At 41.3% G+C, this 14,678-nt stretch overlaps 1 protein-coding gene across 6 annotated transcripts in view; it reads left to right on the top strand.

Moving 5' to 3' along the window:
• EVI5 (ecotropic viral integration site 5) overlaps positions 1–14,678 on the top strand; it is a 170,441-nt gene that overhangs the window by 103,681 nt on the left and 52,082 nt on the right. For all 6 annotated transcript variants that reach the window (XM_059728053.1, XM_059728052.1, XM_059728050.1 and 3 more), the window contains one exon: positions 2,485–2,631. In XM_059728053.1, the coding sequence (XP_059584036.1) occupies positions 2,485–2,631 (147 nt within the window). The remainder of the gene's footprint in view (positions 1–2,484; positions 2,632–14,678) is intronic.

The following is a 14,678-nucleotide window of genomic DNA, read 5'->3' as shown; positions in this document are numbered from 1 at the left end:
TCTGCTCCTCCCAGCAGATGTCTGGAAAGTTTGTCACCCATGACGACCACATCCTTGGACCTAACTATCTCCGTGAGCTGGCTTAAGAATTCCTGGTCTCGATATTCTTCTTGGTTGAGTGGTTTGTAGTAGACCCCCACTGTTAAGTCCCTTTCTCCCCGACCCCCTTGTATTCTAACCCGGAGCACTTCTGTTTGCTCCTCCTCTGACCCGGTGTTACTCACTGTGGATGTGTGTTGCTCCTTGACATAGTGCCACAACCCCACCCTTCCTGCCTGTCCTATCTTTCCTGTAGAGCCTGTAGCCCTTGATATTCACTGCCCAGTCATGCGTTGGGTCCCACCATGTTTCGGTGAGCCCCACTATGTCTGGGTTGGTGCTGGCTAGCAGGAGGACTAGTTCCTCCTGCTTGTTCCCCATGCTGCGAGCATTGATATAGAGGCATTTGAGGCCTCCTGAAGATGAATGGACCGCCCCCCTAATCCCAGCGGTATCCAGGCCCATGTCACTTACCTGATTACCTGTTTCGCTTGTCATCGGTTTAGGCTGGGCTGCTCCTGCAGGTGATGCTTGGCTTGCTTGTCTGAGGCTTCCTCTGCCCACGCCATCCCCTTCCCCCAACAAGCCTAGTTTAAAGCCCACCGGAGGAGATCCACCGACCTAGAAGAGAAAACACGCTTACCTTTTAGGGGTAAGGTGCAGCCCATCCCATCCGAGCATGTCCCTTGTTGTGATGTGCGGATCGTTGTCCAGGAAGCCAAAGCCTGCTTTGAAACGCCAATTCCGAAGTCTGAAGTTGACCTCACCAATGCAGGTCTCTTGTCTCCTTCCATGTCCGCTCACTGGTAGGATGGAGGAGAATACCACCTGCGCCCCTGTCTCCTACAGCAGGCCCCCCAGTGCCTGGTAGTCTGCCATCAGGTGGCAGACTACCAGGGTAGCTCCAGTCCTGAGCCCAGCTGCCCCCTGCTTTATCCTCAGAAGATGCCAGGTATACAGGTAGTAATAAGCTTCTCCCATCCCCAGCTCCTTGCACCAGGCAGCTCTTTAAACAGCTGAGTGCAGCTGAGACTGGGGGAGCTTTCCCTTCCCTAGTTGCATGTGCCCCTTTACAAAGGCATCTGATACTAGCAGCTGGGGGTGGGGGAACTACTCTTATGCCTCTACATGCACTGTTTTCCCAACACTTAGAGCTAGGGATGGGAAAGCTCTCCTATCCCCAGCTTCACTCATCCATTTGAAGAGCTGCTGAGTGCTGGCAACTGGGGATGAAGGAGCTTTTCCCAGCCCCTGCTGCTTGTGTGCCTGCTTCTTTAAATTGGTGCTGTGCAGCAGGGGACAGGACCTCCCTGATTCCAACTGCACTGTGGAGGTCACTGGGAGCCTCTCCCTGATGTCAGGCTTTAAGCACTTAAAAATTTAAAAAAGTGGGGAAGCCTTTTAAAAATCTGGGGCACTGTGAGCCCAATCTCAAGGAAAGGCTCCTTGATGTTGGACTCACTGTGCTCCAATTCTTTAAAAAGCCGCCATATAAGGGAGCCCCAGTTGCCTGTCCATTTTTTTGTGTTCCCAGGCACCCATGAAAGTGGTACCTGGAAAGGGGGGAGCTTCTGGCTCCCCAGCTGCTGCTTCCATTTGTGCAGGGGTGCAGCTGGGGAGCTGGGAGCTGCTTGTTTTGCAGCTGCACTCCCACCCCACGCTGACAGCTGGCAGTTGCACAATTGGGGTTTGAGGAATTTTGTGCCCTACTAGCTAAATTGTGCAACCTGCCATGCATGTGTGGCATGGCATATCTTGTGATTGGGGAGTAGGGTATAAAATTCCTCAAAATCCATTTACATGAATCCATTAACTCCTGCCAACAGCCTAAGCAAAAAAGGATCAGTAATTGGAAAAATAACCTGTACTATTTTACTACAGTCAGCAGGGGGCATAGTTATCCTGTTCTACCACATGCCATGTACTAAAAATCTTAACCTTTAATACTTCACTGTATGTACTCAGTGCTTCTGTGCATGTGTATTGTTAGTTTCCCTTTGAACAAAATTTGGTACTATATTACTATATTTTTGTACAATGATTCTATAAAAAGTAATTTTGCTTACAGAATCTAACATCTTGGTAACTAATCTGAGTGTTCTGTGTATAGTACTTGAATTCTTGTTACTTAAGCATACTTTGACTTTTGATATTTATCAGCCAAAAGGTAGTTCGGTCATTTTTCTAATTTAAAGTAAAACATTAAGATTAAATGCATATTTGGCTGTCAAAGTTGAGAATGCTTTTTGCTCAGTAAAAATGTACAAATTCAGTTTGTAAATAAAAACAAGCAAACCCTGTCAGTCCTTTTTACAGAGAAGTTACTCAAGAAACTAATTCTAATCAGTCTTTGCCTTGTTGAAGCAAGTTAGGTGGGATAAACATCAAAGACCTGCTTTGACATTTTTCCTCTTAAACTTTATCTTCTGTTTTTATAAATGGCAGAATCAGATCAATAGCAACCACTTGCGAAGGGCGGAGCAAGAGGTTACCAATCTGCAAGGGAAGGTGCAGTATCTTTCTACACAGAACAAAGGACTTCTTGCTCAGTTAAGTGAAGCCAAACGCAGACAAGCAGAGATTGAATGCAAGGTAAATGGAATCATGAGTACACAATTCATGGACGAAATGTATATACAAATTCTTCAATCTTGTATATTACTAGTAGATCACATTATGAGCTTTTAAACACCTCAGGTAAAACAGAACTTTACGACTTGTACTGAACTGACAGTGTCATCCTTGATTTACTGTCTACCAAAATCATTTAGGTTTTGACAGAGCTGCTGGTTTGTGGTCCTGTAAAGATTAACTTTTACTTTAAAGTGTGGTTCTACCCAAAAAAGTGACTTGATATAGTAAGGTACCTTTCTTACTCAATAGATCCTGATCGCTGTTACTCAGACATATCTGATAGCTTTCGTAACAAACATGTTTTAGTACTTGGCTTTGCTGAACATTGCAGAATCAGCACCACTGTGAAAAAATTAAGGTAGAACTGGAATAGAACTAAGGTAGAACAGAAGAAGTGGGTATGACAGTTCTTATTCAGTGGTAGTCTGCCTATCTATCTTTTTCAAATGACCAAAAAGACTCAAGAAGGAAAGAACCCACCTTCTCTTTCAAAGTATGGGTTTAATATGATGTTATGGCTTAAAATGAGTAACATAGTTTTCCTTTAAAATGTATAGATTTAGTTTAGAAATCACTGACACAGTGAACATGAAGTCCTGCAAAGTTAACCTGTAGCTTCTCGGTAAAACAGTACTTTAGACTGGCCATTGCTCTTTACCTAAAAGTGAGGCTACAGAACCAGGAAGTTGTTACAGGTTAAGTGTAAGTTGCTTTCGATTTTGTTTCATTATTATTAGTAGTAGTAGTAGTAGTATTGTTATTATAATTATTACTACTACTACTGTGTTTATCAGAGAAGCTAAAAAAATTTAAAAGCTTGTATTTACTTGACTCTTTTCCGTATATGCAAATAGGAGGTAAATTTGTTTTACTACATTTTTTTCTGAAGTGTTGAAGACTACCAATAGCAGGTTTTTAGTATTCTCCAAAAGGATAGTACATTGAGGGGGAGTGTCAATAATCCTGTTGTGTTTCTTGATGTGTACATCTGTACATACTGCTTTAAGAGTTCATTAGCTTGCAGATGTCTTCATGAATACACCTGAGTTTTACTTTAGGGGACAAAAAGGCTTAAGAGAGCTTATAACTTCTGTATGTTTTATCTAGGACACAGTTTTAAAAAATTGAGTAATTTTTCTCATACATACACTTCAGTTATAAGAAGTAACATACCCCCAAGGGTACATAAGGCTGTAATTCCATCAAAGGGTTCTGGTGACAATATAAATGAAGAGTGAAGCTTGAGTGGTTTATCATTGTCACTAAATCCCAGAGATGAAATTACATCCTTATTAATATGCATAGTTTTGTTACAATATCACACTTGCAGAAATCTGTAAATACTGAAATTTGTGCATCCTTCAAAGCATTATCTCCTCTAGGGCAATACAACTGAATTGACTAGATTTCTGTAAACTAAACTCTGCTGACCTAGCTTTAATTACCCTCAGTCATGGGGCACAATTCATATTCAGTACCTTTTGTCTCTTTTCCCTTCACAGACCAAATGAAGTCAAGTAAGAGATTGGTTAAGGATTGCTCTGGTTCAAATATATTTGAATTTTTAATTTAAGAAGAATAAACTCTAGTTTTCCTCTCCTAGGAAATTCAGCATTTCTTTAGGAAAAAATACTTTTCCTGCTGCTTATGCAGTATTAATATCACTTATTTCTGACATGGCTAGGTGTAGTTACGTACTAAAGGACAGTGGAATGTGATGTGCCAGCCCAAGTTTTTAGGAATCTTTCCATTGAATATTATGGATTTGTGTACAGGGCACATTGCAGCACCATGCAGCGATACACAAGGTAGCTCTGTACATGTTATCTCTGGAAACTGTATAGCCATGTTAACTGAAGTTATTAGCACAGGGGCAATGCTGTGCTAACAACCACAGAGGCTCCGGAAGGAGCTGCATTGTGTTGTAGATATACCCTTTAATAGTTAGTGGGCACATCTAAATGAGATGTTTGCTGCAAAGCTGACTAATTAGTTCTACAGTAAACGTCTCTGTATCTACACATGCAGCCCTATTGGGCCACAGTAAACTAATAAACTCCACTGCAGTTCTGTTGTAGAGTTCTTTAGTGCTCAGCAACATGTGTAGACACTGAAGAGGCCGGCTGGAGCATGAGGGTACTCCAATGTGGGGACTTTCTGTTGGCTAACCTCACACTGAGGCACCCTCATGCCCCAACCAGCCCCTCCACAGCATGTTTAGCTTGGTTGGAGCAGCCCCAGGCTGGCATGCTGACCCTCCAGGACCCATGCCAGCCAGGGCTGCTCTGATCTGGATCAGTGTGCTGTGGTCCTCGGCACACATTCAAATGCTGCACTCAGGACTGATTTTAAACTCTGGTGCTATATGTACCAGAGTTTATTGCTGCATGTTAATTCTGCGTGTAGATATATGCCCGGTGAATAGATTCCTAAAACTTCTTTATCAGACCTCAGTCCTAGCAAGTAGAATCAACACACTTCTTTACAAACATTGGTTTCTTTACTCTCAACTTTGGTTTCTAATGCTGAAACTGTTTTTATTTTTCACACATTTTTTCATTACTGAGTATTCACAACGTTGTTTTTATATTCTGCTGATTTTTAAGTATAAAAATAATGACAGTTTCCCCTCCTCTTAGAATTCTTGTTTAAGTAGTGTTGATGTTAATCATGCCAAATCCATAGTAAAACAATATTTAAAAAGAAATGGGGTAACATTGCCCTTTTTATAAAGTAAGAAAGCACTTTTCATTAGTATCTTTGTAATCCAGAATCTGAATTAGATCTGTATCTCCATTTGGATAATTTGCATGGAAAGTCTGGCTGTAAAGTGAGTTGCGATTGGATGGGGATACTTGCTGAAAGCAGAGACTATTGCAAATGATAGTGCTGGCACATTTAAAGACAATTCTTACGGGGATTCATTTTAAGAATGGAACTTGTGGCCAGCAGTAGACATGGTACCACTGACTATAATCTTGACTAAACCCTGAATTTTGCTTCATAATCTGTAGTAGATGAAAGATGTTTGAGGTTTGCATTATAACATTTAAAAAAATGTATACTTGTGATAGTCTGTAATTCCAACCAAAATAATGTAAAATGAAGATAAAATAATTTCACAAAAATATTTTGATTCTAGTTGGGATTCTAATGCCTTAAGTGAATACTGGTTTAGAATTTAATTTTTCCTGGGACAGGGTCCAATCCTAATATTTTTACAGAATTTTGCATGCTTCTTTTTTAAATAAAATTTCAAATATTTGTAAATTATACTGCTAGGCATCTGTACTTCCCTCGCTCAAGTAGGAAACTTCTAATTTAGTTTTACCCTACTTTTATCCTTCATTAACATCTTAACATTAGGTATCCTATGCTTTTCTTCTACTACTCTTTTGCTTGACCTAATGATCTCTCTGGATTGCTGACCTCCTTTGGCCATTTCACGGTACAGACATGCAGTGATCTGTCTGTCCTGAAAAGTAATCCTTTTACTCCACTTGTTTTTTTCCAACTACTGTGTTTACCTGAGTCCATGTTATATGTGGGGAATACATCTTGTCTTGTAATCAAATAAATATAGCCCTCCCTCATTTCTAAATGTAGAGGCATGTTTTACCAACAGCTATCTAGAATTCTTTTTTTCCAGCTTTGTCCTGACCCCTCTTCACTCTGACAGTCCTTTTGATTTCTTCTATGAAGCTGGGTGTTCAGAATGCCCTTTCCGAACTGACTTATAAGAGCAAGCCCTTCTTTCAGATTCTTTCAAACCAACTTCTTCTGTGATGCTTACAGTAAATTAGCCAACCAGTAAGGCGTGCATTGAAAAGCAGCTGACTATAGTTGATTTTCTGAATGTATATAATGTACTTAACTTACAATATACATATCTTAATTGTAATCTTCCTCCACACTGTGCATGTTAGTTGTTTAAGACTGTAGAAGCTAAAGCTGGGAGATTTCTACTAGAATACCAATACTTCTTCAAAGCAGCATTTCTTTGCGTGTTAAAAAAAAACAACTGAATGGATTTAAATTATCACTTAGCATAGTAAATTTTCCATGTTTTCTGTTCATTTTATAAACTTAATTCAGACAAAGATAAAGTTCTTGTGACACCATTTAATTCCCTCCCCTTTCTCGCCAAATGTATTTTTTTTCATTGTAGCATTACCGTAGCAGCAGCAGCCAGTAAAAGGCTAATAGTTCCTTTATTAGGAAGGGAATTAAGCAGAAAAACACAATACCATTAAACACTGTATAAATCTGTTCTGCCCAGACCTTGAATACTGCATTCAGTTTGAGTTCTCCTGCCCCTAAAAAGGTAGAGTACAATTAGAAAAGGTGCAGAGAAGGGCAGTAATGATGATTAGGGGGTTAGGGAGGCTTCCATAAGAGCGGAGAGAAACTGGACCAGGACTTTTCAGTTTAGTGAACTGAAAGGGAGGATATGAAGGAGATCTATAAAATAATGAATTGCATCAAGAAAGAAAACAGGGACTTAATATTTACTATGTCCCACAATGCCAAAAGTAAGGGACATGCAATGAAATTGAGCTAAAAGATTTTTTCACAGTGTGCATATAACTTGTGGAACTTATGGCCACAAGATGATGTAGTGGCTGTCAGTTTAAGCCAGTTCAAAAGAATATTGGATAAGTTCATGCAGGATAGGTCCAGCAGCAGGCATTGAATGCAAGAGTAGGGCTGCAACTTCCAAACTAGGACTTTCCAGGCCTCTCATTGGTGGAAGCTACAAGGAAAGAGGCAAGGGACAGCTCAGTCTGGATAGGCCCTGCAGAAATAGCTTTCCCCTTAAGCAACCGTTCTCTGCTACCGAGATGTTCAGAATATTGGGTTGGATGGACATGTGGTATGTCCCAGCTCAGCATCTCTTGTGTTCTTATGTTTTGGAGCAGGGCTTTCTAACTTCTGAGGGGTCATGTCTGTATGCCACACCAGGCCTCCCTGCCAAAGGAGGGCACTAGGCTGCATGCCACTCTGCTTCCTTCCTCCCCTCCCCCCAACTTGGGCCACACACCTCTTAAGTTCCCAGAGCCCCCCAGGTGCAGGCTGCCTTGGCCCTGTGGGTGCCCCACTCCAGGGGCAGGAGGCAAAAGCAAGAAGGGGGAGACTGGGGACTCTAGCAGCAGGAAAGCCATGTGGGGAGCCTGGAAGCTACAGGTTAACCCTTTGGGGACCAGTTGGACAGCCCTGTTCTGGAGTGATCTCAAATACTTCCTCCTAACTCCATTTTTTTTTAACATTGCAGCCTGTCCCCACAGCCATGATTTTCATTTTTCCAGGTGAAACCTACATGGTCTCTCACACATTCATAACTTAAGGTATATTACTCTCTGCAGGGCAGTAGAATGCAGTGAACTGTTCAGTCAAATAAATTATGAAAGTGCGACAAAGAAAATCAAGACTGCAATATGTAAATAAAAGCAAGGATTTCCTTGCTAGGGCAACCTACTCATCAGAATGATCCCTTAGAGCAGGGATGTCAAACTCTTTTGGCCTCATGGGCCCGATATGGTCCCACCTCTGTCAGCAAGTTGAGTTATGTAAGTGTTAATGTAAGTTACATAAGCTGTCTGAGCTGCTGTCTTGGCTCGGGTGGCTGTAGGCATTGGGGTTTGGTGGCCCCACTGCCACCAAAATGAGTCTCCAACAGAGATCTCTACCTGGCATTTTGGCGGTAGAGTGAGCAACAGCTACATTGACCCATGCAGTTCCCTCTGCTGTGTTGGCTCGGGGGGCTGCAGGGATTAACACTGCTGCTGCTCTCCAGGAGCTACATAGGCTGGATGTTTGACACATCTGCTGTTAGAAGTAAAATTAGAAGATGCATCTTATGATAAAAGGGCCATTAGCTTCTCAGTTTCTTCAAAATGTATTTTTATGTCAGCTGATAGGACATATAGATGGTCTTGACAGCTGTGGGTCAAGCAGAAAGGATTTAGGAGGGAAGGGAAAGATGGTGATGGGAAGAATAAGCAATCTTAGGCTGACATTGACAACTAAATATTTTAAGAGGATGTGGTGCCCCAGGGCTGGGGCAAGGAACAACAGAAGTTACAGAAAGCCTTCAAGGATTATGTTGGGTCTTTTGCTATTTTGAGAAGGTATAGGTCTCTATTTCCCAAGCATAAGTTGATTTGATTGTTCAAAGTGATTGTAGGCCCTACTTAAAAATACTTTTCGTATGTGAATTGCAATGGCGGACCAACGTGGGGGATGGGGCCATGGCCCCCTGGGCGCCAGCCTTGGGGGTGGTGCCAGCCCGGCCCTTCAGAGTTCTTATTGTGCGACGTGACTTTAAGTATTGCTACAAGAAGGACCTGCCTGGGGGGTGTGGGAGGGGTTGTGGAAATACAAGCATTGGCCTCCAGGCACTGGACACCCACGGTATGTCACTGGTGAATTGTTTTTAGTTTTCAAGAAAATTTGTATTATACTGTGGACGTTCAGAAATGTGAGGTCATGTATTCCAAATGGAAATCTATAAATGATATGAAGTAAAGAAGAAAAATGGATACCCAAAAAAGATCTCTTTCCTGTCCTGGTTGTCAGTTGCCTTTCAAAGAAGTAGATGTTCCATTGCAGTATTTTCTAACTTCCTTATTGGAAGCTATTTCTTTGCAATTCAGTTTGCTGAATTTCTCTAAGACTTGGCCATCCTCATCATGGATCTCTAACTTTGGCATCAGATCAGAACTGCAGAGGTCTGTTGGCTGGTTAACGAAGGGGGCTAGAATTTCTGATTGCTGAAATGGAACATGCTACAACTTCAGGTTCCAAGAAGTTAGTCTGTTGTTCATGCTTCAAAGTCTCCTGTAAGGAAACTAAAATCAGTCACATGGAATATGACAGATGTCTTGTTCTTATTTTCAGTGGTGTCAGTACTTCAGATGAAGCCGATATTTAGGAATTGGACCTCCAATGCACCAAGACTTATAGTGACCACTTTAATAAAGTGTAACACATATAAAAAAATTGTAGCTTCTTGTGTCCGTCTCCTGTGATATCCAGTTAACAATTGACAGGCTGTTTGAGTCAAACTGTGTTGTTTTGTAATTGGAAAAAAATCAGATGTCAATGAAGTCCATAAGATTCCCTGGGCCAAATTGAAGGCAGGATGGTGCCCTCAATCTGAATTTAATATTTGAGATATGGGTCAGTGGCATTGCATTTACTTGTTTTCATTAATGAAAAATACAGGTAACTAGTGGACCAGAACTGGTCCTCAGTAGTTACTGTAAAAGTTGTTGTGTTGAAAAAGAGGTACCATTCTGACAGAAAAACTATCTTAGCTGACTATACAAAAAATAAGGGATGTATAAAGAGTAAGTTGATGAACAAATCTGGTCTAGTAACTGTGAAATAAATTAAAAGCTGACTGTTAAATAATCAAGTAACAAATGAAAAATCTGAAGTGCACAGTGTTGTATACAAACTACCGTAATGTTGCAGTGTTGGGAAATATCTGATGTGCAACAAAAGTTAGATGTAACCTACTGCTTCTGACAAATGACAAAAGTTTAATCTTTGCTAAATATTTATATTAATTATCTTGTAAGTAAAGGACAAGACCAATGTTATGACTGTTACAACGACTGTTTCTGGACAGAAATAACCACTTACAGAAAAATTCAAACACTTAAATAGGTCTTATTCCGATACTACTTTTACATCGGAAATGTTGTTATCTAGCCAGGTCCTAATGACTAAAATAGAACTTGAGCACAGTATCAGATGCCTTCAGATAGCTTAAAGAAAAGCATATCAAACTCTACTGGAAGTATGACAAACACTTTCACCAGATTTAAGGAAACATTTTTTTGGCTGCTTATAGGTTTATAACTACAACTAGAAAAATCTGCATAGCATCTTTGTGGTCTGCTGAGCTAAATTTCATTGCCCACAATGTTTAACTTAAAGACTGGAATGTTTTTGATCAGTTTGATTGTAAACTTTCTTTACTATAAAGTGGCATTGATTTTTATTTAAAAAACATTGGGATTTATGGCTCTAATAAGTTATTAAAAGAACTAGTTTTGCTGGTGTTTGTCCTTATTTTCAAGTCTAGCCTAGGTAACAATATTACTTGGCAGCCTATGTAAAATGAGAAACATTACTCCTGCTCCTAGAGGGCATGTATCTATATCACAAACATCCCTTCTTAGCACGGAAGAACAATGATTTCATTACCAGGAAGACTAGGGGCGGGTCTTACCAGTCAATAGTGAGTTTTGCTGGCTTGCACTGTTACTTTGCTTTTGCTACTTCTTTAAATGTACAAAGCAAATTCTTCACTTTTTTTCATTTAATCCTAGTACCTTTCCTAGATATGAAAAAAATATTTTTTAACTTCCTTTTTTTTCTTCCCTTTTTTAATGTTTGAATTTCAGTGTCTTTGCATGACAACCCCCTCTTCTCTCCAGGGGGAGGAAAAAAAAACTAATTTTGGTTGGAAATTTTTGCTTTGCATTAGAAAAAGCCTAAATTAAAATCTCATTTGTAGTCAATAAAGACAGAAGCCTGTTGCTTGAATATTCTGGAGTTACCTGAATACCTTCCTTCCAATAAATTCAGACCTGGAAAATTTTTTTAACTGAAGGCAATACCCTTTAAATAGGGGAACTATTAAAGCACTTTCAATAATTGGGGTTCAGTAGAACCATGCTAAATCCTACTACATTTACCAAAACACTTCATGTATTGTACATGGTAGTATCACCTTCTTGTCAGCAAAAAACCTTTAGTGGAATAGTAAGAGTAATTAAAAAAAATCTTCAGAACTTCTACAAAATGCACTATAATAATTTTACATTATACTGGAAAGCATTATCTTAATTCAAAGTAGATTTTTTTTTTAGGGAAAGAATGTTTTTAATGTCATTTCATAAATGGACTCCATATAACTAATATTTTTCCTGTTCACAGGACAAGTCTACATGTACATTAATGCACGTTTGTGACTGCACATTAAGTTTAGTATCTCTAATACAAGGTACTAGATAAAGACACAGTAGCAGCACTAATGCACAGTAGCAAAGGCAATTTTTTGTGACGCTTAATGTACAGTAGACTAATTCTACTGCTTATTAGCGCTTCAGCATGATTTTTGCTGTGACCTGCTAACGTGCAGTAGAACAGTCCACTGAACATTAAAGTGTCATGTGTAAATGCACCCAGGGTATACAGAGACCATCACAAGGGTATTATTATATCTATCTTAAGATATGTGAAATGGTAGAGAAGTTAAGTTTTCATAAAACTAGATCAATTTAGTTTTCATAAATTATTCATAGATTCATAGATGTTAGGGTCGGAAGGGACCTCAATAGATCATTGAGTCCGACCCCCTGCATAAGCAGGAAAGAGTGCTGGGTCTAGATGACCCCAGCTAGATGCTCATCTAACCTCCTCTTGAAGACCCCCAGGGTAGGGGAGAGCACCACCTCCCTTGGGAGCCCGTTCCAGACCCTGGCCACTCGAACTGTGAAGAAGTTCTTCCTAATGTCCAGTCTAAATCTGCTCTCTGCTAGCTTGTGGCCATTATTTCTTGTAACCCCCGGGGGCGCCTTGGTGAATAAACCCTCACCAATTCCCTTCTGTGCCCCCGTGATGAACTTATAGGCAGCCACAAGGTCGCCTCTCAACCTTCTCTTGCGGAGGCTGAAAAGATCCAGTTTCTCTAGTCTCTCCTCGTAGGGCTTGGTCTGCAGGCCCTTAACCATACGCGTGGCCCTTCTCTGGACTCTCTCCAGGTTATCCGCATCCCTCTTGAAGTGCGGTGCCCAGAATTGCACGCAGTACTCCAACTGCTGTCTGACCAGTGCCCGATAGAGGGGAAGTATCACCTCCTTGGACCTATTCGTCGTGCATCTGCTGATGCACGATAAAGTGCCATTGGCTTTTTTGATGGCTTCATCACACTGCTGACTCATGTTCATCTTGGAGTCCACTAGGACTCCAAGATCCCTTTCCACTTCCGTGCTACCCAGCAGGTCATTCCCTAGGCTGTAGGTGTGCTGGACATTCTTCCTCCCTAGGTGCAGCACTTTGCATTTCTCCTTGTTGAAATGCATTCTGTTGTTTTCTGCCCACTTGTCCAGGTCTGCTTGCAGCTGTTCCCTGCCCTCTAGCATGTCCACATCTCCCCATAGCTTTGTGTCATCTGCAAACTTGGACAGAGTACACCTCACTCCCTCGTCCAAGTCACTGATGAAGACATTAAAGAGTATCGGTCCAAGGACCGAGCCCTGCGGGACCCCACTGCCCACACCCTTCCAGGTCAAAACTGACCCATCCACCACGACTCTCTGGGTGTGGCCCTCCAGCCAATTCGCCACCCACCGGACTGTGTAGTCATCCAAGTCACAGCCTCTTAACTTGTTCACCAGTATGGGGTGGGATACCGTATCGAAGGCCTTCCTGAAGTCTAAGTATACGACATCCACCCCTCCTCCTGTGTCCAGGCGTTTCGTAACCTGGTCATAAAAAGAAACTAGATTGGTCAGGCACGATCTGCCTGCCACGAACCCGTGCTGATTTCCCCTCAGCATAATTTGTCCTGCCGGGCTCTCACAAATGTGAGCCTTGATAATTTTTTCAAAGACTTTGCCAAGGATGGAGGTGAGACTGTCAGGTCTATAGTTGCCCGGGTCCTCCTTCCTCCCCTTTTTGAAAATGGGGACCACGTTGGCCCTTTTCCAGTCCTCCGGGACTTGGCCCGTGCGCCACGAGCTTTCAAATATTCCCGCCAGTGGCTCTGCAATGATGTCAGCCAGTGCCTTCAGCACCCTCGGATGGAGCTCATCCAGGCCTGCTGACTTAAAGGCATCCAGTTCTTCCAAATGACTCTGCACCATCTCAGGGTCTATGCATGGAAGTCTGGTGCCTTGCTGCTGCCTTTCTACAACCCCAGTGAGAAACTTGTTGTGCCCCTCATTTAGGAACACTGAGGCAAAGAACTTGTTGAGGAGTTCAGCCTTGTCCCCCCTGTCCATCACCAATTGTTTCTGCCCACTTAGCAGGCTACATGGGGGGCAAGGAGAAAGGGATTTGGTGGTAGGGGTCTACCTAACCCACAATCCTTCTACTTCCTCATCCTTGGATTCTGTCTTGATGAGGGTTGATGTATAATGCTCACTGACATAGAGCGCAACCCCTCCCCCTTTCTTCCTCATTCTGTCCTTTCTGTACAGTCTATAACCCTCAATATGTACTGCCCAGTCATGGGATGAATCCCACCAGGTTTCCGTTAGCCCCGCTAAGTCATAGGTGTTTAGTGCAAGCAGGAGCGCTAGTTCATCCTGTTTGTTTCAGTTCATCCTGCTTGTTTCCCGGATGAGGAAACAAGCTTTATGAAAAGCTTTGGAAAGCTATTAATGCACTTAATATTTAACCTCTATAGTTAACTATACCACTTATACTTCAGAGAAGTAAAATTAAAAAAACGTATATGTGTGTGTGTGCATGCAGAAAATAAGATGGTAAGAACATGCTTTAATGCAATAGTTGCTAAATCTGTTAGAGTGTTTGTGAATAGTTTGCACAAATATATTAATTATGTATTTGAAATATGCTTTTAGAATGATATTGTGGGCTTAAAATACCATAGTTTGTCTATATTAATCATAGTTATCAATCATACATCTCTGGCTTATTTTTAGTCATCTCAAAGAAAGCAAGTCTAGGCCTAGTTTGTATTGGAAATATGTCTGTACCACAGAAGCATGTATGATTCTACAGAAAGGAGTGTTTAAATAGGTGTTTGTGCAGTATCTGGCATTTTAGACATAACTAAGCCAATGATACAATACAGTGTTAGAGAACCAAACATTCCCCATTTCTTTTGTGAGAGGTTGATACTCAAATCTAAAAACTCGGATGAAATATGGAATGTGTTACCCAAATCGAACTTAAATTTTGCTCAACTACAATTCTGGCAGGAATTAGATAACATGCATTAATTAGCCCTATCACATTGTAGC

The sequence above is a fragment of the Alligator mississippiensis genome, chromosome 5 (genome assembly GCF_030867095.1).
Source record: "Alligator mississippiensis isolate rAllMis1 chromosome 5, rAllMis1, whole genome shotgun sequence".
Taxonomy (NCBI): Eukaryota; Metazoa; Chordata; order Crocodylia; family Alligatoridae; genus Alligator; species Alligator mississippiensis.
This window is presented reverse-complemented; position numbering and strand designations above follow the sequence as displayed.